This window comes from Lithobates pipiens, unplaced genomic scaffold, assembly GCF_037356315.1.
Source record: "Lithobates pipiens isolate NorthernLeopardFrog02 unplaced genomic scaffold, aLitPip1_a1.2 Scaffold_3, whole genome shotgun sequence".
Lineage (NCBI taxonomy): Eukaryota > Metazoa > Chordata > Amphibia > Anura > Ranidae > Lithobates > Lithobates pipiens.
Window position 1 is genome coordinate 254712194 of NW_027507790.1, and position 26600 is coordinate 254738793.

General features: G+C 43.5%; 1 protein-coding gene across 2 annotated transcripts in view; it reads left to right on the forward strand.

Moving 5' to 3' along the window:
• The window catches only part of LOXHD1 (lipoxygenase homology PLAT domains 1), a 425609-nt gene that overhangs the window by 294585 nt on the left and 104424 nt on the right, over window positions 1-26600 (forward strand). For both annotated transcript variants that reach the window (XM_077463060.1, XM_077463059.1), the window contains exon 32: window positions 3242-3423. In XM_077463060.1, coding sequence (XP_077319186.1) covers window positions 3242-3423 — 182 coding nt within the window. The remainder of the gene's footprint in view (window positions 1-3241; window positions 3424-26600) is intronic.

The following is a 26600-nucleotide window of genomic DNA, read 5'->3' on the forward strand; positions in this document are numbered from 1 at the left end:
GCCCAGTGTGAAAGCACTCGGGCTTTCACACTGGGGTGGCTTGAGAGGTGCTTTACAGGAGTTATTTTTTGTGCAAAAATGCCTGAAAAGCACCCCAGTGTGAAAGGGGTCTCAAAGTGGCCTGCATTTTCCATATACGTTCCTTAAAAAATAATTACACCCCCCCCCCTTCTTCGAATCTTCTCCCAGTCCTGGGTGGTCCTTGATGATGCATTGCATGATGCACTGTGTATGAATGCAGGGTGTTGTGATGAAGCCCCTCAGGAGTGGGTCCATGACACTCACAGGATGTCCTCTGTCTTCTGGGTTGAATGGCTGTCATTTAACTCTGAATACTGAGGACACCTAGTGGTGGATAGCTATTACTACAAGGGACAGTGCTGGATAGGAAATGAGTAATGTAGACTATGCTGATTTATTTTACACCTCCAGAGGGTCTTAAAGTTAGCTCAAAGTTGAGCTTTATATTGTAAGCAATATTTTCCTCTTCAGTGATAACCAATGTCAAGCCTTGGAGGAGTGAGGTTTAGCTCTGCCAAAATACAGTTCCTTCCTCTACTGTAGAGATCAAATGGGTAATGTTGAGGCATTGGTCACATGATCTGCCATAAAAATAGAGGAACATCACTAGGATATCATCAAAGTCATCAGTATTTTACATTTCTTATTACTTAAAGTGGTTGTATACTCAATTTTTTAACTTTTACCTACAGGAAAGCCTATAATAAGGCTTACCTGTAGGTAAAAAAAAATATCTCCTAAACCTGTACGGTTTAGGAGATATTCCCCTCGGTATGCGCCGCTGACTGCAGCGGCGCATGCGCACAAGGGGGTTCTCGCTGGGAAAATCTGGCAGCGCTCGTCCGGCCGGACTGAAATCTGAAATCTGAAAGTGACGATATCGCGGCTCCGGCCACTCACAGCGCCGGAGCCGCGATACCCGGAAGAGACGCCGAGGTAGCATGTCAGCTCCCTCGACGTGGATCGGGCCAGATGTCGGGGCCTCGTTCTAAGGTAAGTATTTCATAATGAGCTAGTATGCGGTGCATACTAGCTCATTATGCCTTTTGCTTTGCAGGTTTAAAAAAAAAATAAAAAAATTTGCGGGTTTTAAAAAAGAAAAAATAATACATAAGGCCCTATACACTGAATATGCACTATTACCAGCATCCTTTTTTTTTCCTGAATTGCCCTGAAAAATGGGGAAAAAATAAGTCTTGGCTTCCTTATATCCCAGTCCTCGTCCTCTATAGTTCCAAGTGGGAATGACTGTGGAATCATGTAACATAAGGATGTGTCCTACCCACAAGCACGGTGGCTACAGTGCATTATATACAATTCAGAATGAAGCTAAATTCCAGACAGATAAAAAAAAAGATAACTGTAACATTTGTTGTTAAATGCAAATAGCGGATGTACCTAAATCTGTCTTATCACATTCCTGAAATCCCCTGTAGAGCAGCACTCAGACTAGGAATGTGAAGGTTGGACTTGATGAACTTGTGTCTTTTTTCGACGTCACCTACTATGTAACAATGTAATGGCAGCACTACATTAAAATCAGGCTCTGCTTGCAAGCACATGTGCTGACAAGGAACATATTAACATGAAGAGAGAGCAAAGGGAGGATAGTGTTGACTCGTCAGTGCTCTGCTGTTTCTTCATTGTCCAATCAGAAGGCTGGGAGTGTGTTTTGTCCAAGCTGCACTGCTGCAATAGAGGTTGATCTGCCTGAAATGTCTGGCTGGGTTGGCTGGATGTAGGCATGTGCAACTTGTTTCAAATTTTTGATTATTTGGAAATTCAGATGTATCCAAATCTCCAAATGAAATAGCACTGAATTTCGTTAAAATTCTGATGCGTCATCGGTTGCTTATACCATGCCTTGTTTTGGACTGTGTCTCTGTGTGGAGGCAGCCATCTTGCTAGAGGCAGGGCCTTGATTTCTGATGTCAGTGCCTCCAGCAAGGAGAACAGTGATCATATGTTGTTAAGGACTCGGCGACCGGATTCCCAGTCTGCTCCATAACAATCAGCTATTCTTCACACAGAAATCAAATTCGATTATTTTTCGAAAATTTGGAATTCGTTAGGAAATGAAAAAATTTTACAAAAACTAAACGAATTCTGAAATGAATCAACTAAACAAAATTAGTACCATAACAAATCTATCCGAAACTAAATGAAACACATTTTTCCATTCTGCACCTCTACCTTGATCTCCAGCCTGGCTGCACAGAATTAAAAAGACTTAGGTAGCGATTTCAGCTGTATGGATGCTTAAATGGAATTCAGCTGGGCACATAAAGTAGCACAGTTGCAGGATAGTGTGAACGGGTTTTTTTTTTCTTTGCTATCTGTAGTCTCTTGGGACAGTATAACTTCCTGTCCTCGAGATACAAAAGGATGTGAGAGGAAATCTATACAGAGTGAGGGAAACTACCCTCTTAGAACAGTTGTCACTGCAACAGTTGTCCCCATTGGAAGATTTTCCCTTACTTCCTGTTCTGGGGACAACTGTAAAATGTCCTATCACTTTCTGTCTATGAGGCATTGATCTCCAGGACAAATAGAGAGCGAATCTACCCATCCGGGACACAGACAGCAGTAAAAAATTGTAGGTTGTAATCTTTCCTACATTTTCAAAAACAAAAAAAACTTTTTGGATATAATTATACTTTAAAGAGGAATTGAACTCTGAAAGCTGTAACAAAAAAAGGCAAGTAGAGGCCAAAAGACTAGTCAGCAGTGCCTGTGGTCTCCCTGCAGCTGATCTTTTTCCTATTACCAACTTACAATGCCTTATTCTGGACTGTATCTCTATATGGAGGCAGCCATCTTGGTAGAGGCAGGGCTTTGATTCCTCATGTCAGAGCCTCCAGCAAGGAGAACAGTGATCAGCATAATAGTGACATTGCCAAATCTCACCCCAAATCTCCTGAGACTGGCAGTCGAGGGCAGCAACGCCTGAGATGATCTCACACTGCAGATAAACAGCTATGAGGCTGTAGGCACAGGGGTGCCTAGGCACACTCACATACCTGAAAATGCACTGCTATTTTTGAGGGGGGAGTGACAAAGTATTTTAGAGTGCTGTTTAAGTATAAGGAAGCAAATCTTGTTTTTTTTTGGGATCAGGTACATTTTCAGAAGTAAAAACCTAAATAAAAAATAATTACTTCATCCATCTTGTGCTGTATGTGCATATATTTACTCAATGTTATGACACGTCTCTCCCTAGTTGTGCCCTATGAGATTACCGTTTACACCAGTGACATCTTTGGAGCGGGGACAGATTCCGATGTGTTCATCGTTATGTACGGCAGGGACGGAGTCTGTACGTCGCAGAAGTCCCTTTGTGTAAACAAGCGCGAGCGAAGAATGTACTTCGAGAGGAACTCTGTAGACCAGTTCATAGTGGAGGTAAGCTTTCTAAACATTGAAGCTGAAGCTCGGTCATTTTTCATACAAGCATGTACACAGCGGGTTCTGTTTGCACAAAGAAGGAGCTCCTTTTTTAAAAAAAAAAAAGGCTTCTGTCCATATATAAAACCCAATTCCATATAACAATTATATGTCAGATTTGCACAAATGTATTGGATAATTTGTTTATTATAACTTTCAGTGTATGTAGTGGCTAGATTTGCAGTTTGTATGGGCTTTGTCGTAAAAAAAAAAAAAAAGATGTTCCACAATTAATTTTCTTAATTTTTTTGTACATACAGTATGTACAGCCAAACTTTTCATGTATCTTTTGATATGCAAACATATGTTGTGACCATGAAGAGGTCAAGAAATGGAAAGGGTCCAGTACTCTTGTTGTTTATGGATATAGCACCGACATTATAGGTAAAAATACTTGTGACCATGAAGAGGTCAAGACATGGGTAGGGTCGGTCCAGTACTTCTTTTATTATGGATATAGCACTGGTTTTCTATCAGATTACTGCTACTGATCAGATTGTGTAACGGAAGTGACGTTCCAACCAAAAATTACTTTTAAATTTTGAAACCCTAAATGTTTAGCGCTAAGCAGTGCGGGGTGTACCAACATGGCCTCCACCACTTTCCTACTGCTAGTGTCCAGCTTCTTTCAAAATGTAACATCAAAACAGCATCACAGATGTCAATATACTATATTTATTTTTTATATACGTTCACTTTATTTCTAAAATTACTCTGAAATGCAAGATGTAGCTGGGTGTAGTAAGATGTCCGCATTATCGCTACCCGTCAGATCATGAAGTGCTTGGAACACATTGCTCAGTGTAAAGCATGTTAGATTGCATAGCGTATGCGCAGATGAAGCCTCCATTGCCATAGGCCAGGAAAATATATGAACTTTAACACAGTTTGATTTCTTTTGTGAGGGACTAGAGAAAAGTGTGGTAGGCCCCTTAAGTGGAGATGGACATTCTTTTGCATTCTGTTATTGATTTATAGGACATCCAAAAGGACCAATTAAGGGCGTGTTTGATAAGTCTATCCTATGTTACATGGATGGGTTCCTCTGTGTCTGTCATTCTGTCCAATCTTCTAAACTATTCTTGCATTAAAGGAATGTCTTTTAACTTCTTATGGGCTAGTTGTTTACACATCCTAGCTGCATTAACTATATGCATGGCTAAGATTTAAAGTATAATTTCCCAGGGAGGAAAGTATAGCGTAAGAGATCCTGGTAATGTGTGAAATCTATAGTGTAACTAGAGACAGTTTTTAAATTATTTATGTAGTCTACATAATGAAGAATATCCATTGAGAAAGCATGATGCCTTAGTATGGCTTTGTAGTGATCGTGGTTTTTAAGCAGAATTGTGATATCTGTTGGGGATATTTCACTATCAAAGTCTCAGAGAGATATAAGAAGCTGATATGTAATTTAACTGAGAAAAACAAATACCGTATATACTCGAGTATAGGCCGACCCGAATATAAGCCGAGGCCCCCAATTTACCCCCAAAAAAACTGGCAAACTTATTGACTCGTGTATAAGCCGAGGGTGAGACATGCCTGTCCATCCCTGTGTGTGTGTCCGTCCATCCCTGTGTGTCTGTCCATCCCTGTGTGTCCGTCCATCCCTGTGTGTCCGTCCATCCCTGTGTGTCCGTCCATCCATCCCTGTGTGTGTGTGTGTCCATCCATCCATCCATCCATCCCTGTGTGTGTGTGTGTCCATCCATCCATCCATCCCTGTGTGTGTGTGTCTCCATCCATCCATCCCTGTGTGTGTGTGTCTCCATCCATCCATCCCTGTGTGTGTGTGTATCCATCCATCCCTGTGTGTGTGTGTCTCCATCCATCCATCCCTGTGTGTGTGTGTATCCATCCATCCCTGTGTGTGTGTGTCTCCATCCATCCCTGTGTGTGTGTCTCCATCCGTGTGTGTGTGTGTGTGTGTGTGTGTGTGTCCAGCCTACCTGTGTCCCGAGCCTGTGTCCCGAGCCTCCGTCCCGTGCCTTGCCTTCTTGCCTCCGTCCCGTGCCGTGCCTTGCCTCCGTGCCTTGCCTCCTTGCCTCCGTCCCATGTCGTGCCTTGCCTCCGTCCCGTCCCGTCCCGTGCCTTGCCTTGCCTCCGTCCCGTGCCTTGCCAGGATCGCCGCTCTTCGTCTGCGCCTCGGCGGCCATTCCTCTTTTCAAAAGCCGCGCCTCCGTCTGTGATAGGCGGAACACTCAATTTCCCAGCAGTCTGTGTTCCGCCTATCACGGACATCCTCTCATCCTCGTCCGTAGTACGAGGATGAGCCGATGTCCGTGATAGGCGGACCACTGCCTGCTGGGAAATTGAGTGCTCCGCCTATCACAGACGGAGGCGCGGCTTTTGAAGGGTAGAATGTTCGCCGTCTGTCTGCTCGACACGCTGATCGAGCAGGCAGACAGCGATGACTCGAGTATAAGCCGAGGGGGGCACTTTCAGCCTCAAAAAAGAGGCTGAAAATCTCGGCTTATACTCGAGTATATACGGTATGTGACTTTTGGATTGCATTGGATTTTCTTTCCATGCTGTAAATCTTGGGTCACCCAGGATCACCAGCCAGCTGAGTTTGTAAAAGTAAGGGGTCATTTTTTTTCAAAAGATAAATGAAACAGCTTCCTTCAGCATGGAAAACAAAAAAAAAGTCCATCCACCTCTACTATAACTCAAACGTTCAGCTTACCGCCAGTTGTCCCTTAACAGTCTCTGAAGTCCCCTCCAAAGTCAACACAGTCCAACAGGGTCTCAGTAGCCCACACAATACACAGATCTTCTCACAAGAATGTCCCGTTCTGCCGCACACCCCTTGACACCTGCTGACTGTTGCCTGCTCTTTTCGGCCATCTCCTGCAGGCAGGTTAACCCTTTCAGGCCTACAGTATCCGTATTCAGGTCACACCCAAAAAATCTCTCAGAGTTTCCGAATTCTGGGTCACAAATGAGGACTCAACAATTCTGGAAAAACTGCCCAGATCTCTCCGGAAACCTTTTACCCTGCATGGATGAGAATCCTTGAGCACCCAACCAAGGGACCACAACCCAAATAATGGGGACACGTATTTCCCATCCTGGACCCATCCCTGGTGCCCTGTACAATACAATCCACATTTATTTATGTTGGCCGCAATACCTGTTCTGTTATGCTGGTTCACATTTTAAAATTACGCTGCATTTGTATTAGCTCTTTTGCAAAAGGTGAATGGATTGCAGTAAATCCTAACCGGTAGCCATTTGTAAATTATTATCAAGGTGGTGTCACCCCTTCACCTATCCTTCCATCCAACAGGATTATCCCAGCACTTCCAGTTTCAGCTTTACAGCTTCCTACTCAAGTAGGTGATAATGACAAAGCCCAACTCCAGGCTGAAAAAAATTAGCCCTTTGCAGTGGGACTGTGCCCACACTGCGAATCCTAATACACACTGATACAAATTTTTTTGTGGATTAGATCTGATCCGTGGTGGCCCGTGCACTGTAGGTGCATGGGCGCTTTCCCCCCCCCCCATCCATGCACCCGGCCCCTTTCAGGACGCATGGATTCCTATGGTGGGGTGGGAGGGGTGGTATTTTTTGAAGCACCCGATCAGAGCCAGAGGCTCTAATAGGCTTCAAAATAGGGTGGGCTCACGGCGCAGAGAGTGCGCCCTGATCCCACCAAATTGTGTGAAAATTTTCACTATTTTCACACTAACCTTCCTCCCTGCCAATCAGGAGGCAGGGCGTCAGACCTGCTTCCTGATTGGCCAAAGCACCAGGCCACCTTATTGGATGCCTGTCACTTAGGAAGAGGAGTAAGGAGACATGTGCTGGAGCGGAGGTCGCTGACGCTCTCAGAGGAGCTGCTGCGGTAATTCCCCACGGCTGTTAGAGCCGTGCACATGGGGTGGGTGCCAGAGCTGTGAGCCATGATACACATGCGTGGGGGGAATGCTGCCAGAGCCGCAAACCCCATGAGTGGGGGGGGGGGGCAGTGGGCACAGTGGCTGCATTTGATAGGCTCAATGGCTGCATATACTGGGCACAAATGGCTGCAATTGATGAGCAAGTGGCTGCAAATGAGGGGCACAAGTGGCTGCATTTGATGGGCACAAGTGGCTGCATTTGATGGGCACAAGTGGCTGCATTTGATGGGCACAAGTGGCAGCATTTGCTGGGGCACAAGTGGCTGCATTTGATGGGCACAAGTGGCTGCATTTGATGAGCACAAGTGGCTGCATATACTGGGCACAAGTGGCTGCATATGGGCACAGTGGCTGCATATGATGGGCACAAGTGGCTGCATATGATGGGCACAGTAGCTGCGTCTGATGGGCACAATGGCTTCAATTGATGGGTACAATGGCCACATTTGATGGGCACAATGGCTGCATTTAATGGGCACAGTGACGCTGCAATTGATAGGGGGATTTCAGTATTTTTCAGTGGCTGTGTTTGATGGGCACAATGGCTTCAATTTATGGGCACACGTGACTGCATATGATGGGCACCGTGGCTGCGTATGAATGACGCAGTGGCTGCATATGATGGGCACAATTGGCTGCATATGATGGGCACACGTGGCTGCATATGATGGGCACAGTGGCTGCATTTGATGGGCACAGTGGCTGCATTTGATGGGCACAAGTGACTGCGTTTGATGGGCATAGTGGCTGCTTTTGATGGGCACAGTGGCTGCATTTGATGGGCACAGTGGCTGCATATGATGGGTACAAGTGGCTACATATGATGGGCACAATGGCTGCATATGATTGGCACAGTGGCTGTGTTTGATGGACACAGTGGCTTCAATTGATGGGCACAGTTGCTGCAGTTGATGGGCACAATGGCTGCATTTTATGAGTACCGTGAGGCTGCATTTGAAGGGGAGGGGGTTTCAGTATTTTTCAGTGACTGCGTTTGATGGGCACAATGGCTTCAATTTATGGGCACGCATGGCTGCATATGATGGGCACAATGGCTGCATTTGATGGGCACAGTGGCTGCATTTGATGGGCACAATGGCTGCAGTTGATGGGCACAATGGCTGCAGTTGACGGGCACAGTGAGGCTACAGTTGATGGGGGGGAGGGGTTCAGTCTTTTTCAGTTTGTTTGCCCCCCCCCAAAAAAAAATTTGAGCTCCAGCCGCCACTGGATCTGATCATTAAAGAGGAATTTCACCCCATTATTTTTATTTATTTTTTGTTCCCCCACTTACCTGATGCTGAGCTGTCCACACTTCAGATACTCAGCCACACAGAGGATCCAGCGCTATCCTGCTGAGATCCTCTTCTCTGCAGCCTTCCCTGGAGCCATTACGAGTATAGGACATAGATTGTCCAACACCACATGCTTAATACTGAATATCTAAACAAACCACTCTAACCAAAATATTCTAGGACTTTGGTGGTATCACAATTCCACATGTATATAAACAATATCAAATTTTCTTAGTACAAATATTAAAACCTAATACAAATAAGTCAGAAATTAATCATCATGTGATACATCTGCATAAGCTGCGTCGTAAAAACATGAAGTAATAATTTTGGTTCATATCATGAATCATGACATTGGCAGTTGTTTGTTACTAAATTGGTGTTTCACAGGTCAGAGCCCGCTTCTTCAGGAAAATATAGAATAACAAAATGTCTGTAATGATAAAACACTATGTCAACACCACTGGTTCAGGTGTTAATATGCATATTACATTTGTTACATTTACAAAAGTGTATCCTACCTAATGTAGATCAGAACACTGATCATAAAAACACTGGAGTAGTATGATCAACAATTGACACCCTCATTGAGAGAACAGATGCAAAAAATTCAAAGTGTTCAATAGGATTGATGGAAGTTCGATAAAGTCAACTATCCAGCTGCAAGAGATATATGAATACATGATATACTATGGGATAAGTAAAGAAGAGATCAATATACATATAGATATTATTAGCCGATCCATGGTTTCCAAACTCCACCCTACTCCCCAAACAGATGGTTATAGTACGGAAGGGTCTTAAATAACATATGGTAATATAGATGGAAAAGGGGGTTAAAGATTATGTCTCAAAATGTGGGACAATGCAAGTCTATCCACGATAATGATCATAGGTATGAAGATTTTAAATGTATCCTAAAAAGTCGCATACATTTTTTACAATATCTACTCTATCTATGGGCCATGAGGGCTTTAAGGGGGTAGGGGATTTGCATTGTCCCACATTTTGAGAGATAATCTTTAACCCCCCCCCCCCCCCCCGTTCCATCTATAATAGCAAATAGTGGGTTTGCGCTATGGATGGGCCACAAAAAGGAACGATATAAATAAGAGGGCTGCCAATACCCAAGGTTCTCAACCCAAAAGTTGAAACAATATGCCAATAAAAAATAAGTATAGGTAGTAACGGCGCTCCGCTCTAATAATAAATCATAAATATCTTATAATTAGCAACAAAAAATAAATAAAATAAAATTAATGGGTGTGTCTTCTGAAAAGTCTGCACAGAGTGCAATGTGCAAATATAGTGAATTCCAGTAGAGTGCGAAAAATAAATAAATTAATTAATAAATAATATATAAAAAATTGACCAAATACAAAGTGATGATGTTTAAATTATACCACGTGCTAAAATGTATACCTCGTAGTATCGATTTGAACAAACTAGATGGATGCCCACTCTTGGCTTTAAAATATGGTGTTCCCTGTTATAGGTTTGCAAAACAGGGTTGTACCCAAGGTTGAATCAGGTTTCACAAAAATTTTAATTTCAAGAAAAGAAATGCGTTTCTGGTCACATGTCATAGTAAATGTTAAATTGAAAACATTCCTGCTAAGGAGTTGTACAAATGTTTGCAACAGTTCTTTAGGTTCATCCCAGAGCATGTGGTCATCATCTATGTACCTGTGCCATGATAGAATGTGGCACAGGTACATAGGGAGGGACTCCTCACTCAGGACGTGAAGTTCTTACCCCCCAGGTACAAATTGGCATAGAATGGGGCACAGCATGTCCCCATCGCTATAACCTGTACCTGGAGGTAGTGGAAACTGTCAAACACAAAATAATTATTCCTAAGAATTAAACCAAGTAGGGACAGCACAAACGTGTTGTAGTTTCTCTGGTTGGTAGTCCTCTACTGGAGAAACATGTTCACTGTAGATATGCCTTTCTCATGTGGAATAGTACTGTATAGCACTTCTACGTCTATAGCTATCAGCCAGATATCGGTGAGAACATGTATTTTATCAATTATCTGAAGTCGATGAATTGTGTCTTTAGTAAAAGATGGTAATGATGTTACATTTAGTCAAAGGTGAGTGTCCACAAATACACGACCAGCGATGATGGGTCTCCCCAGTGGTGGAATTTTTATGGATCTTAGGTAGAGTATAAAATGTGGTTGTCTGTGGTCAATCTACCTTTAGGAATCCTCAGGTCGTTTTGGGGATGGTACCTAATTTGTATGCTTCATCAATAATCTGGCAGTATTGCTGTTTAGCTTTAAGCAATGTTGGGGAACTTTTTATAGCACGCGGAATTATTAAATATTCATAGACGCATAAAGGTATATTGATCTGTTGACATTATCACTATATTGCCCCCTTTTGTCTAAGGGTTTTACCACAATGTTTTGTCCACATTTAAGATCTTCTAGTGCCTTTCTGAGTTTGAGTACTGTGTTCCATCTTTGTTGGCTAGAGCCCTAATCTCCTGTGTAGTTTGGTGGACAGATGCTATAACATTGCCACTTAAAGTTAAATACGAAAATGTATTTGATTTGTGTTTGAATTCATTTAATAAAGGGAAGCCTGAGGGATCAGAGGATATATCATTATTGATCCCCAACAGTTCTTCTATGTCCCATCTATCTTTGTCACCTACAGATTCAGAGGTGTCACTCTCTTCCAAGAGTTCAATTAGTTGTTGAAGGTCCTTAAAGTCTTGTCTTTTATACCATGAACCAGCCAAAGTCATTGATCCAATCCTGACATATTTGCTTTTTATTGTGAATTACCTTAAGTATTAATTTCCTGGCAAACAGATGAATATCTTTGATGGTTTCGAAAGAGTCAAAGTCCCTTTTAGGACAAAATCCTAAGCCTAATGATAACACCTCCACTTCTTCTGGAGAAAGACATGTTAAGGATAGCTCAATCATTTTTAAGGTATCCTGTCATGTTGGTTTGTACTGTTTTGTTGCTTTCTGGTGCAGATAAAAAAAAAATATATATATATATATATATATATATATATATATATATATATATATTTTATGTGATTTTGGTGCTGTTGCCCCTCAAGAGATACATTAAGGGGGCCAGGCCGTGGGGTAATTCTAGTAGCCTTTGATTGGACTTGTGATAATGATACAGGCATTGAGTTACTAGGAACATCTTGATGTGTGTTCCTTACCTATGTGACATAATGTGACATTAGAACGATTACCGGTTTTGGAATCTGTCTGACTCAAAGTGGGATTGGTTAAAGAATATTGAGACGCTGGGGTCATTCCATGTACATATGAAGTCTGTTTTTGTTGTTTAAACCTACCTACTCATCTGTTTGCCAGGAAATCAATTCTTAAGGTAATTCACAATAAAAAACAAATACGTCAAGATTGGATCAATGACTTTGACGGTTCCTGGTATAAAAGACAAGACTAAGGCCCTTCAACAAATGCACGTTTGGAAGAGAGTGACACCTCTGAACCTGCAGATAACATAGATAGATCAGTCTTAGAAAAACAATTGGAGACCAATGATGATATATCCTCTGATCCCTCAGGCTTCTCTTTATTAATTGAATTCAAATGCAAATTGAATACACTTCCATCTTTATCTTTAAACCACAATATTCTAGCATTTGTCCAACAAACTACACGGAAGATTAGGGCTCTATCCAACAAAGATGGAACACAATACAACCTGACTCTAACTCTAACTTAGAGAAAGGTCCTAGAAGATCTTAAACGTAGACAAAACATTGTTGTAAAACCCTCAGACAAAGGGGGCAATATAGTGATAATGACAACGGATCAATATACTTTTATGTGTCTATGAAAATGTAATAATTCCGCATGGTATAAAAAAAGTTCTCCAAAGTAGATCGCTTAAAGCTAAACAGGAATACTGCCAGATTACTGATGAAGCTTTCAACTTGGGTACCATTCCCAAAACTACCTGGAAACTCCTAAAGGTAGATCGGCCACAGACGCCCACATTTTATCCATTGCCCTAGAGCCATAGAATTTCCACAATGCCACCGGGAGAACCATCAACCACAACAACTTCAACCACATGTAACATCATTAAAATCTTCTACAAAGACACAATTCTTGATGATTGATAACATACATGTTCCCTCCGATAGCTGTCTGGTAGCTATGGACATAGAAGCGCTATAGTATTATTCTTCATGAGAAAGCATATGTGTGTGCAGCCTATTGCATTAGGGTGTGCACCCCAAAGTTCAAACACACATGCCTTTCTCTGCAGCCTCAGCTGTACAGGGCAGTGAATGAATGGGAAGTGCTCTGTGTCGAGTGGCTTCATGTTTATTCACAAACTGAAGCATGCTAAGCACAGTTTACTATTCTTCAGTTATGAATGGACACAATGGGGGTTATTTACGAAAGGCAAATCCACTTCACACTACAAGTGCACTGAAAGTGCACTTGGAAGTGCAGTCACTGTAGATCTGAGGGGAATATCTGAAATGAGGGGAAGCTCTGCTTATTTTATCATCCAATCATGCGGAAGCTAAAATGCTGTTTTTTATTTTCCTTGCATGACCCCCTCAGATCTACAGCGACTGAACTTCCAAGTGCACTTGTAGTGCAAAGTGGATTTGCTTTTCGTAAATAACCCCCAATGAGCGAGTGTGTTCACTGTGTTAATTTAGTAAAAGAATGGGGCTTGTGAATTAAATATTTACTAGCCCCTTTCCCCCGTAGCAGCCTAGAGGGAGAGAAGAGAAGCCAGCAGCACTGTGGGTTGGGGGGGCAACATTAGGGGAAGCCCGGGCAGTAGGGGGAATCGACACTGCATATAGTGATTAGGGTGTTCCCTGGCACACCCCCTGCACACTCCTTTGTGAGAAAAAGCATATCCACTGTGAACATGTTTCTCCAGGAGAGGAGCACCAGCCAGAGGAACTACAACAAATTTGTGGTGTCCCTACTTGATTTCATTCTTAGGAACAATTATTTAGTGTTTGACGGTTCCCACTACCCCTAGGGTGTAGAAATGGGGACATGCTGTGTCCCATTCTACAATAATTTGTACCTGGAGGGGTGGGAACGTCTCATCCTGAGTAATGAGTCCCTTTCTATGTAGCCGTGCAACATTCTATATTTTTGGTAAAATATAAAAGCTGAGGTTGCACCCAGTAAATAAATATCCTACATGTCAAACAGTGAAATGGTGACAAACTTCAGTACCCATAGACATGTGCACCGTCAATAAATTTGTTTTGTTCCGTTCCGCTTCGTATTAGCCGTTAATTCGTATTTCGTGTCCGAAAATTCAATTTGGATTCGTATGAAATACAAATTTTCGTTAGGATCGTTAACCTTTCGTAACAATTACGAACATTCGTTATGATGAATTTAAAAAGCAAAAAATACCTTTCTCACTATGTCAGTCGTTGACTCATTATGAGGGGCTGTGCTGACTTCCTGGGTTTGTACCCCTGCTCTGCTCATTATGAGGGGCTCCCACCATCCCTGTGCTATGCTGACTTCCTGGGTTTTTTAAATTCATCATAACGAATAATCGTAATTATTATGGCAATATTAAAACGATATTAACGAACATTCTTATTTTGTCCGATTCTGAATTTCCCATTGACTACCAGTACCAGTCTCCCACTCCCATATTAAAAAAGGTAATTTCTCCAACCCTCTGATTGGCCAACAAAACAGCAGTCACGTTTCCGTTATAACGGAATTTGGATCCGAAATTCTTCAACGAAATTCGGAAGCATAGAAATTTGTATTTCGGATGTTTCCGAATTAACGTATATAGGGAAATTCGTACAAATTTTCGGTTCGTACGAAATGAACCGCACATGTCTAGTACCCTATACTTTCCATAGGTGACGCATTAAAAGTCCCCTATAGATCATCAATTTAGTGTTACTAAGGAGGTCTGGTGCTAGAAATATTCCCCTCATTCTGGAGTGCGTGGCACTTTGATTGAATGGGGGGGACATGAGGGATGCAAATATTTTGTTACCTACAGATGTGGTAACTGCTCTTACTGTTTATGTTTATATTACCAGGGAAAAGACATGAGTTGCCTTATGGAGATATCCATCAAACAATATTATTTGTCAATTGTCAGACTGTTCATTATTTATTTAATGCTATGCGAATGTGGCAGATACTATGTGGGAAAGATGAAACGCCATTTTTGGCAACATATATACGACCACAATTTGGCCATAAAAAGTGGTGACATAATGTCACCCATTGGGAGACATGTAACCTGGAAACATAATAAGAATCCACGCTCTGTTAAATTTTGTGCACTTGAAAACATACGTGGAGGTTAATGGGACCGCCTTATCTTGAAAAGGGAGTCCAGGTGGATTTATCACCTAGGAGCTACAAAGTCACCTGGCCTTAAAGCAGAGTTCCACCCAAAAGTGGAATCTCTGCTTATCTGATTGCTTCCCCCCTTCCCCCTGAAGAGTGCCAAACGTGGCACTCTTCAGGGGGAAGGGGGAAACGGGTATCTGTTTTTGACAGGAACCCTTCCCCACTTCCGGGAGACAGTGCTGCAGCACTGCCCCCCCCCTCCTCCTTCCTCCACCTCCCGGCCAATTTGAAAGCGTAAAACCAACTGTGAAGCCAAAAGACTTCCCTGCCAGTTTCCCTTATGAAGAATGGCAGGGGCAGCACCCGACAGACGATCTGAAAATCAGCTGGGGTGCCGACATCATAGTAAGTGTCCATATAGTAATTGTAGCTACTGACTTTAAAAAAAAAAATTCCCCAGGCCGCACACTGCTTTAATAATGCTGTGAGTTATAAACCTTTCTCATAACAGCATTAATAGGAATTTCCTCTTCTGCTGGACATGAATGATTTTATTTTTTTACTTTTTCTTCTTTATTTGTTTTGCATATTGGTGATTTGAGGTGATATATTGTATATGGAATACCTACCTTGCTATAACATTAAAATGTGACCTTATATAATTCTGTTGTAAATGTCAGTTTATCTATATTGTGAACATCTTGCAGCTGAGACTCCAAATGGAGAGCTGGATCCTGTATTTTTTATTCTGTTTGACACTACTGTTCCCCTTTTTGGTCATTACCTTTACTCTCTCCCCTTGTTTTTTTATTATTACTGGTTATGATGTGCTGGATGCTTCCAGCATTGTCCAGTTGCTACAGTCATGTACTCTGTAACTGACAAATATGCCACCGTCGCACATATGACGTCATTACGCCATATGGCGCACATGGTCATCACACACACATGCGCAGTGCCCATTGGTGACCATCTTCCTGCTTCGCTATTATCCTGAGGGAGCTGAGCTAAGGCATCATCGTGACACGCTAGACGTGATGACATATATATGTGCATACGCAGTGGGGAAAAACGCCATAGCTTGGCGCCAATTGCTGCCAAAATAGCAGGGAAGAGGGGGGGTTGGCGACGGGGCGAGTGAGGAGGGTGGAGGTTTGTTTACTACCCCTAAAATATTGAGCACCAGCCACCACTGCAATAGGCAGAAGTGACAGCTGTCAGGAGAGGGAGAAGGAGGCGAGGAGTAGGCAGGGAAATGTGGCAACCTCCCTCCTTAAAAACCAATAATAGCCGGCATTCTTTTCTTTACATTTCAGCTGTTAGTGGGAGAATGCTGCTGACAGCGGAAAAAACCGAGACAGAAGTTATTGGTTTCTAGTATCGGAAGCAATTTCACAAGTAGCTATACTCATGCAAATGCTTAATAAATAGAGCAGAAAGCGCTCCTATTGCCATATCCGTAACTAGCAGTAGAATTAAGAGACAAGGGCAGAAATGAGCCCTTGGCCGGACTTTGGAGGAACATAAGATGGTATAAGGTAAAAAAACATAAACTTTATTAGTACAATATATATATATATATATATATATATATATATATATATATATATATTGTAATATTGGGGTGATTAAGCACAATTGGTAGATGCACGTTTTAGTCTACATCAGGCAGGCGTTTTATGGTTAAGGGCCTGGTAGCCCACGTTTATTATAAGAAAACAAAATATTAGTTCATCCAGTAATCCCACGCAGGGGTTTAAATTCATTCAGCACACAAATGAACATACCAAGCCACCTGGCTCTCAATTGTCAACAGTTCCTCTGCTTGCTCCCAACAGATTTGTCAACTCTTTCCAGCCCCCTGGACTCACCGGCTTCCTTAGTCTTCCTGACTCTCAAGGTTGTCAGCCTTTCCCAGTCCCTTACACGGACTACAGTCTCCCACAGGGCAAACCACTCTTCAACCAGCAGCAAGCTGCTCACACTCCACCACACCCATCTACAACTTCCTGTCTTGCTTTTTAAAGACACTGCCTTAACAGGTGGGTTAATCAATTGTATTCCCTTAAAGAGAGCACAACCCAAACAGAGGGGAAATATAGCGTCCTTCCAGGACCCAGCCACGGCGTCCATTACATATCCCCCCCCTGTGTTTCGATCCGGAGGGAGGAACACCAGCACCCATCATGATGGTTGGGACACCTCTGTGCTGGCTGTCAGCCACGTAGGCCCAACCCTTTTTCCGGGTGCGCTTCCAGGAACATTCCCCCCAGGATCTTAACAGGTTCCTATATTGTCCTATACTCAGCCTTCCTCTTCTTTTGGGGTCCCTGGGCTTATTCACTTTTCTTGGGGGAACTCTGCCTTCCTTGAGCCCTCCTTTCAACTTACAAATACCCATTTTACCCTTCACCATCGGTATTTCAGGTTTAAAACAGTTTCTCTTGGTACCCACTGCAACCAAATCATTGTTTACAGAACGAACTCTTAACAGATCATAGCTTTCCATATCATCAGTGCTTTCCAATTCAGTGTTTGTTAGAAGACCCGAGGAGGGACTACATCCGACGGAACCATAGCACAGCTCCACCTCACCCGTTGTCCAACACTCCATGGGTACCTGTTCTAACAACCTACCCTGACCCAAGCATAAACCATTTTTTCCATGTGAACACATTACATTGTTATGGCAACCACTATTAACACTTTCTTCCACAGTGTCTCCGGGCACCTTAACTTGTACCCCTGGGCCAGTGACAGAAAGCATCTCTGCTACTGCTGAGTCCATTCTGGGCCGTTCCTTCTCATGAGGCCTAGCGGGTAAGGCAGTATCTGCGCCCTCTACTGACCACTGCTCCGCCGCACCTCGGACCACACCAGCAGGGATTTTTCTAGTCACCGCATCAGACGGAGAGACCTCTGATATCTCAAGCAGTTCTCTTGCGTGCCTTCCATACCAATCAATAACTAGAAGTACGCTTACAGAGAATCTGTAGATCCTGTGCCAAATGGTTAATGATTGGTCCCACCAATTCCACTCTTGGTCATGGTTTCCCAGCACTGCCTGTACCACTTGGCTCCACCCATTGGTGCTACGCAGCACCACCTGGTCCAACTGCGGTGGAGATACCCAAGTATACAGTAAGTTCATTTTTACCAACTCTAGCATTTCCAGTAAGGTTTCTGTCATCTCTAAACATCCCATGTCTAAACACCAGAACTTTCTAGGGTCTTCTACCCTGTCCAAGACATGGAGGGGCTCAGCGACTGCAGGTTGAGATTGTGAGACATTTGAAGAGACCTCATCCTCCTTGGAGGTACTCATCATCACAGCTTGTTTCTCCCCTGGAGAGCTGTCAGACACATGTCTCACACTTATCCCTTCTGCACCAGTGTTGGTGAGCCTCTGCAGGTCATTACAAGTCACACTATCACTTTGATACTCCATATCATTTAGCTGTGGGGCTGTGGACAACACATCTGCGATGCCAGTGCCCTGAACTGTTTCCTCAGAGTGGAGGGCAGCAACCTTTGCAGGGACCAAGACGCCCTCAACCACCTGCGGGTCGGCGATCCCCCTGTCTGGCATAGCAGTTGTGTCTACACCCTTGTTACTTAAGCTAGCCTTATCCAGCATGGCTAACAATTGTTTGGCCCAGCTGTCCCAGTCCATTGTGGTTCCCTCATGGGTGTTCCACAGCATTGCATCACCTGCTGTAGAAGGCCGCACAAAAACCTGGGATTCATTAGCTTTAACTGCACATTCCTCACTTCTATATACATCATTTTGTAACACCACACTTTTACCAATGTTGCATTGGGGTGATGCTTCATCACCTAAAGCTTGGTGCAGCACACCATTTTGAACACCTTTTTCTGGTGGTATTACAGACACATTCAGCTTTGTACACTCAACTTTTGCAGGCTGAATTAACCCCTTGCCCACTGGGCTACCTGTAGGGTTGTGGGGCTGCGCCCACACGCTCTCACTGTGTGAATTAGTCCCCCCTTGTTCCACCAGCATAGCACCAGAGCCATCCTGGGCAGCCTCTGACTCCAACACATGGAGACCCCATGAGACTTCCATGGACAATCCTGTGCCTCTGCCTGTCATGGGAGATCTCCTACTCTCATCACTGGTAGTGAACACATTACCAACCTCACTCTCAGATATGACATTACAAGAAATACATGTTTCAATGTCATTACACTCATCACGTTTAGCAATAGTATCACTTTTGTTAGTACGATCATTAGCATTCTCATTACATGTAGATACAACTGCTGTTTTTGTGGTTTGTTTATGAGCCACCATAACCTCTGAGCGACTCTTCACAGCACCCGCTCTCTGTAAAGGGGTACTTTTGCCTATTTGGGCAGCTCCATAGCTGACCTGGGAAACTCTCTGCTCCAACACTGCAAGCTCCTTGGAAGTTTCCCTGGGCAACCCTGCAGCAGCTGTCACTAGGGAACATGGTACCAGCACTGTTTTGGTCACCCCTAGCTCAATTTTCCCAGCCATCTGCTGGATCATAGCAGGCATATGGAGAGTCCCCATGTCCTTTTCAGTCTTTAGCCCTGCGTCTAGTTGGGCTTTACGCTGCGCCTCCCCACTGCTCTGGGTAGCACAATGCAGAAAGTCTATGTCCATTTGTACTGCGGATCTCCCCACTGGACATACTCCCACTTCACTGGGTTCAGCATCACAAACTGAAACAGTCTTACCAGTTCCTGCAGCTGATGTCATAGCCTTCACTTGAGTGCGTTGTCTCACTGGTGTGGTGTCTCCATAGGCTGACTCCCCCATGTGGCCATGGAGCAAAACTGCAGCCTTTCTGGACCCACTGACGCCCCCTGTAGGTAACACAAGATCCTTGTTGCTAGGGGTAACTGCAGACTTGCGCTCCAAAGCTGGTTGGCTATAACTCATGCAGGATTCAAGCTGACGTACTCTCCTTTCGGGACTGACCCCTTTGCCTAAGCGGCCATGACAGAAAACCTTACGTTTCTCTGGATTTCCAATTCCTAGGACTTCCGGCGACACTTCTCCCATCCTGGAGCATTGCTGGCGGCCCATGATACGATGGAACTCTCCTCTAAGAAGGATTTCCTCTTTAAACTTGCGATAGTCATCCTGGTCCCCATCCATCAAATGGTAAACCGACCGGAACTCTATCCGCAATAAGGTTTGCAGCAGTTTTGGCCACCGGTCCCTAGGCCATTTTCTCTTTACAGCAACTTTTTCAAATCTTACAAGGAAGTCTCCCACCTCCTCTGTAGGCAGCATGGGTTGCACATAGTCAGAGGCCAAGATGTCAGCCCCTTGCAGTGCACCCCACTCTTTGCGATTCCGCTGGAACCATTCATTCGCTGTCTCACATTTCACTGGCCCCTTTTGGCTGGCCCTACAAGGTGGAGACATCTTCCCAGGCCATGCTGAGCTCACATCCTCTTTAACTTGATAAAACATGAACTTCTTGCTTTTTGACTGCCTCATCCTTGCAATCACATGCACACAGCAGCTTGTAACAGTTCTCAGCAAAGAAGGAGAAAAAAAAAAAATCTGATGTTTGATTCTTCCTTCACAGGTACACAACCCGCATTCAACACAGTCCATCAAATAAACGTATACGCAATGCTGTTCGCCTGGCTGCCACACACAGCTAGCAGCAGTTCCTGATGCGACTCACTGTGGAGCAAGGACCCGGATTCCACCGTCTACATGCCCGCATTCTCCACCACTTGTAATATTGGGGTGATTAAGCACAATTGGTAGATGCACGTTTTAGTCTACATCAGGCAGGCGTTTTATGGTTAAGGGCCTGGTAGCCCAAGTTTATTATAAGAAAACAAAATATTAGTTCATCCAGTAATCCCACGCAGGGGTTTAAATTCATTCAGCACACAAATGAACATACCAAGCCACCTGGCTCTCAATTGTCAACAGTTCCTCTGCTTGCTCCCAACAGATTTGTCAACTCTTTCCAGCCCCCTGGACTCACCGGCTTCCTTAGTCTTCCTGACTCTCAAGGTTGTCAGCCTTTCCCAGTCCCTTACACGGACTACAGTCTCCCACAGGGCAAACCACTCTTCAACCAGCAGCAAGCTGCTCACACTCCACCACACCCATCTACAACTTCCTGTCTTGCTTTTTAAAGACACTGCCTTAACAGGTGGGTTAATCAATTGTATTCCCTTAAAGAGAGCACAACCCAAACAGAGGGGAAATATAGCGTCCTTCCAGGACCCAGCCACGGCGTCCATTACAATATATATATATATATATATATTGTGCAAGCAGAGCAAAAACAATAAGAATTAAAAAAACATGTGATTAGGGTTGAAAACATGATAAATATGGCGCTGGTGGATAATGGCACCATGTGGAACAGGTCTCGCTATCTAAAATAAAACGCCTATATCAGTTTGCTAATAATAATTTCCACATAAAAACATAAGACATGGCCAGCATCTGGACGGCATATAGAGAGTACAACTACCTTGTCAGCATGAAAAGCCATGCAGATGAAGACGTCCAATAATCTCAGGGATAGGATCCAAAACTGAAAGAGCTAGTAGATTTGTAGACGAATATCTTCATCCGCATGTGGTTACCCTACCATCATATATCACGGATACCCCAGATCTTCCTAAAAATTTGGATGGTCTACATGTGCCGGAAGGGTGTTTACTGGTTGCCACTTGCCATCGATATTGAGGCCCTGTATTCTTGCATTCCCCATCCATCAACAAGGTCTAGAAGTAATAGCCAGATTCCTGCTTGAAAGAGGCCACGCTTCTGATAAGCTTAATATATTCATTTTACAGCTTCTATCGCACATTCTAACTAAGAATGTTTTCTCCTTTGATGGTTCCCACTTCCTCCAGGTACAAGGTGTGGCTATGGGCACTTGTTGTGCGCCCTCCTATACCAACCTGTACCTGGGGAGGTGGGAATGTGACCTCATTTCATGCAAGGAATATACTGATCTACGTCACCGATGTATTATGCTGGCTTAGATACATTGACGATGTATTCATGTTATGGGCAGGGTCCACTGATGCTCTGCATTGATTTATGTCTACGCTAAGCATCAATGATTACAATCTCAAATTCACTATGGTGACCAGCATTGCCTTTTTGGATTTCACTTTAAGTATAAACCCAGATGGCACTATCAGTACGTCTGTATACCGTCTTATGTGCCTCTAAAGTCCGACCAAGGCTCATTTCTGCCCTCTTCTCTTGATTCTCATGCAAATGCTTAGTATCGGCACCGATACTGGTATCGGTGCAACCCTACTATCTGTTTTTTGCCTGCAGTTGCTCTTTAAATCTTTCAGTACACTGGGGAATGTTCTTTGTAAAGCTATAGAATTTAATTGTATCACGTTACTAATCCCTATATAACATGTGTGCTAAGCTAGGGGGAAGTTGTATTGTAGAGCGTACTGTTGCTCTCATTACATGATGTTATGTATCCGAGCACTGAATGAACATAATAGAAATAACAGGCCTGTGTGTGAATTATTTAGTGTGTGCTGAAGGTGATTGTCAGGGATTATTGTGCCAGCAATGTAATGTGGCTTCAGATTCCGTGAGTGACAGAACACAGGGCAAAGTTTGTCTGTGCAGACCCACAGCCGACCTCTAACTTGGTTTGACCTACAACCCGACTTATGGACTGTACTTACAATTATTTCTGCTATGTTGGCAACTGAACAGTATCATATTGCATGAGAATGTCCAGAGCTTCCTGAACAATTATGAAAGTTGAGTATTATCCTGCAGATGACTTTCTAAACCTCTTACCAGATTTCCAGTCCACTTATGCCAAATGGGTTCAATAAACCGTCAAAATCACCGTCAAAAACCTTTGCTTCCCAAATATCTCCAACTCATCAAATGTGAAACCCAAAAGAAACTCATATAGTGTAGTATCTTATAACCACTCAATGCCTGCAGATAGGCTGCCGCTGCAGACAAAGCGACGTACTGGTACTTCGCTGCCTACTTCCGGGTTTAGGGTGCTTGCATGCGTGCCCCCTGGCCTGCTCCTTCTGTGATTGCACACAGGAGACAGTCCAATGACTCACAACAAGGACCTGCTAATCAGCTGTATACAATCACAGCTCAGAGCTCTGTGTTGGTAAACAACACAGAGCTTTGTAAAGAGGGAGCGATCTGTCAGTTTCTCCTCCTTGCAAAGCAGGGAGGAGATACGGAGAGATCATTAGTAAAAAGCATTATGCAATACACATAGTTAAAGAGGAAGTAAACTCTGATGGGTTTTACTTCCTCTTTGTTTCCCTGCAAAGGTAAATCATAATGGGCTACTATGCATCGCATAGTAGCCCATTATGTGTCACTTACCTGACACAGGAGCCACGAAGCGTCCATCTTCCTTCCGGGTATCGCAGCTCTGCCGCTGTGATTGGCCGGAGCTGCAATGACGCCACTCCTGTGCGGGAGCCGCTGCTAACGGCGCGATTGCTGTTAGAAACTTCACACTCAGCCTGCGTGCCATTGTCTTTTGCAAATGTCTCCTAAACTGTGTAGGTTTAGGAGATATTTCTTGCACCTACAGGTAAGCCTTAATCTAGGCTTACCTGTAGGTAAAGGTGGTCTGTAAGGGTTTACAACCACTTTAAGCACTTGTTTAACCCCTTGATCACCCTAGATTTTCCCTTTCCCAGCCAGTGCCCTTAGTACAGTGACAGTGTATATTTTTTAGCACTGATCACTGTATTAACCCCCCTGACGGTATTCCCGAGTCTGGCTCGGGGTGGAATTTTTATACCAAAAGCGGTAACCCCGAGCCAGACTCGGGACCACATCGCTGGATCCAGGAGGACGCTTACTTACCTTATCCCTTGGATCCAGCGATGTCCCCCCGCTGTACGAGCGAACCGTGTCTCGCTCGATCTATCACAGAGCTGATCTCCGTTCCCTGCGAGCGTTGCGACGCACGGGGATGGAGATCGGTGCCAAATTCAAAAAGTGAAACACTCACTATACATACAGTATAATGTAATCTTACAGATTACATTGCTGTATGTAATAATTTCACATCCCCTTTGTCCCTAGTGGTCTGCCCAGTGTCCTGCATGCAGTTTTATATAATAAAAACTGTTCTTTCTGCCTGGAAACTGGAGATTGTCCATAGCAACCAAAACTGTCCCTTTACATCAAAAATGGTTTTAGACCAGCTAGAAAACAGCGATAATAAATTGGAATCACTCGCAGAATTGAGGGATAGAGATTTGTGGGGAGATCCGTCATCAAATACTGAAAAGTAATGACAGTGACAATTCTGCAACTGAGCAAATTTCTGTGTTTTTGATTTGATTACATTATTGAATAATTTTTATTATTGTTATATTATTATTTGGTATAATTATTTATAATTATTTATTATATTATAATTTATGATTTAATTTTTCAAACTTTATCATACCCAGGATGTCTGCTAGACTCTGGTTTGGACAGATTTAAGTGAGTTATCGCTAAGAATTACAGGACTACAAAATAAAACACCAAATTTTCATGCAAAATAATTGTACCGCTTTTAGCACCTAAAATCCGAAATAATCATACTGCCAGGGAGGTTAATGGCACTGGTGATGTTAGTTGCAGTTAGTCAGTTCCCCCCCAGCGTCTGCTGGTGTCAGATTGCTACATAAGCTTAGATTGACTGGTTTGCGCAAAAGTTATAGCGTCTAAAAACGATGGTATATATACCGGAATTTTTATTTATATATTTTTTTATACTAGTAATGGCGGTGGACAATCTGACACTTACTGACACTATTGACACTTTGCGGGAACCAGTAAAACAATACAGTGATCAGTGCTAAATATATGCACTGTCACTGTACTAATAATGACACAGGTGTTAAACATCTAGGTCAATCAAAGGGTTAAATGTGTTCCTAGCCAGAGTTTATATGTGTAAAGTGTGTTGCTTTCACTAAGGGATGTGATAGATTTTCTATCACATCCCCCCTGTCAGGACAGAGCTCTGCATTGTTTACATCCGTCCAGCCTCTCTCCCGACGATTGAAGGGTGCCGGAGGTCATCCATTTCCCGTCACCCACTGATCAAATTTTGATCATCTTCTGCTGTGGATAAGGCCACGCTTTAAAATTTTTTACAGGTTACCAGTTTAAAGTTACAGAGGAGGTCTAGCGCTAGAATTATTGCTCTAACGTTCGGGGTGATACCTCACATGTATCATATACATGCGCAACTTACGTATGCTTTTACTTCTACGCGTGAGCATGGAGGGATGGGGCATAGTTCTTTTTTTTCCCTTTTTTTTCTTTTTCCATATTTTTTTATTTACTTTTTTTTTATCACTTTTATTCCTATTACAAGGAATATAAACATCCCTTTTAATAGAAATACGGATGACAGGTCCTCTTTATGGAGAAATCTAGGGTCAAAAAGACCCCAAATCTCTTCTTTACCTTTAAAAGCAAATAATAAAAAAAGTTTGATCTATTGCTTTAAACAAAAAACAAAACAAAAAAAGTGTGTACTTCCAGCCTAAACCGAAAGTGACGTCATGACGTCGCTACGGTCCTCCAAGACCATAGAGGCAAAGATGATTTTGCTTCTGGAACCAGCTGGCCACATCAGCTCATTTCTCGGTCACCCCTCCAGCTGCTTATGTGTGGCTTGGATTGCTTTCATGAGAAATCTAGCCACTAGCTGAAAAAAAAAAAATACTGGGGTTATGCCTTAACCGGTAAACCACTTGCAAGACACAACGTATACTGTATATACGTGTTGCGGTTGGCAAGTGGATTTTTACATCGGCACAGGACAAGCTTGAGTATGACTCTTTGCGGGTTAAAGCTAAAACCCCAGTATTAGCATCAGTCTTAGGCCGCGGGCGGATTGTCTGCCCAACTTAGTCCGCTGAACCGTGTTTCAGCGGACAATCCGCTCGTGTGTGGGCTTCAGCGGACTTTTTCAGCGGACAGTCTGACGGACTTTGTCTTTCGAAATTTCCGTAATTTTGTCCGCTGAAACTTGGTTTTGTCCGTCCAAACTTGGTTTCAGCGGACAATCCGCTCGTGAGTAGGCTAGTTCGACGGACTAAGTATGGCGCATGCCCAGAAAGGATTTACACGGCCGAAGGTTGCATTGCAGTGTATTGGACGTCGAATTTCTAGTCCCGTCGTATGTGCTGTACACGTCATCGCGCACGTTTTCAGCAGACTGTCTGTTCATCGTGTGTGGTCAAGTCCGTTCATTCAAAAGTTGAACGGACTGTCTGTCGGATTGTCTGACGAACTTAGTTGGGCAGACAATCCGCCCGTGTGTACGCGGCCTTACACAGTTATACCGCCTCCTCTTCTGTACTGAAATGGCTTACTCTGATTTCACTGCACACTTTGAGCTTCTTATGCCGTGTACACACGGTCGAACTGTTTGATGTACTTAGTCCGTTGAAACACATTTCAGCGGACAATCCGCTCGTGTGTGGGCTTCAGCTGACTTTTTCAGCGTGCAGTCCAGAGTACTAAGAATTTCGGTTTTTGCAAAAATCTTTCCGTCCTACTTTGGTTTCAGCGGACAATATGGTCATCAGTATGCT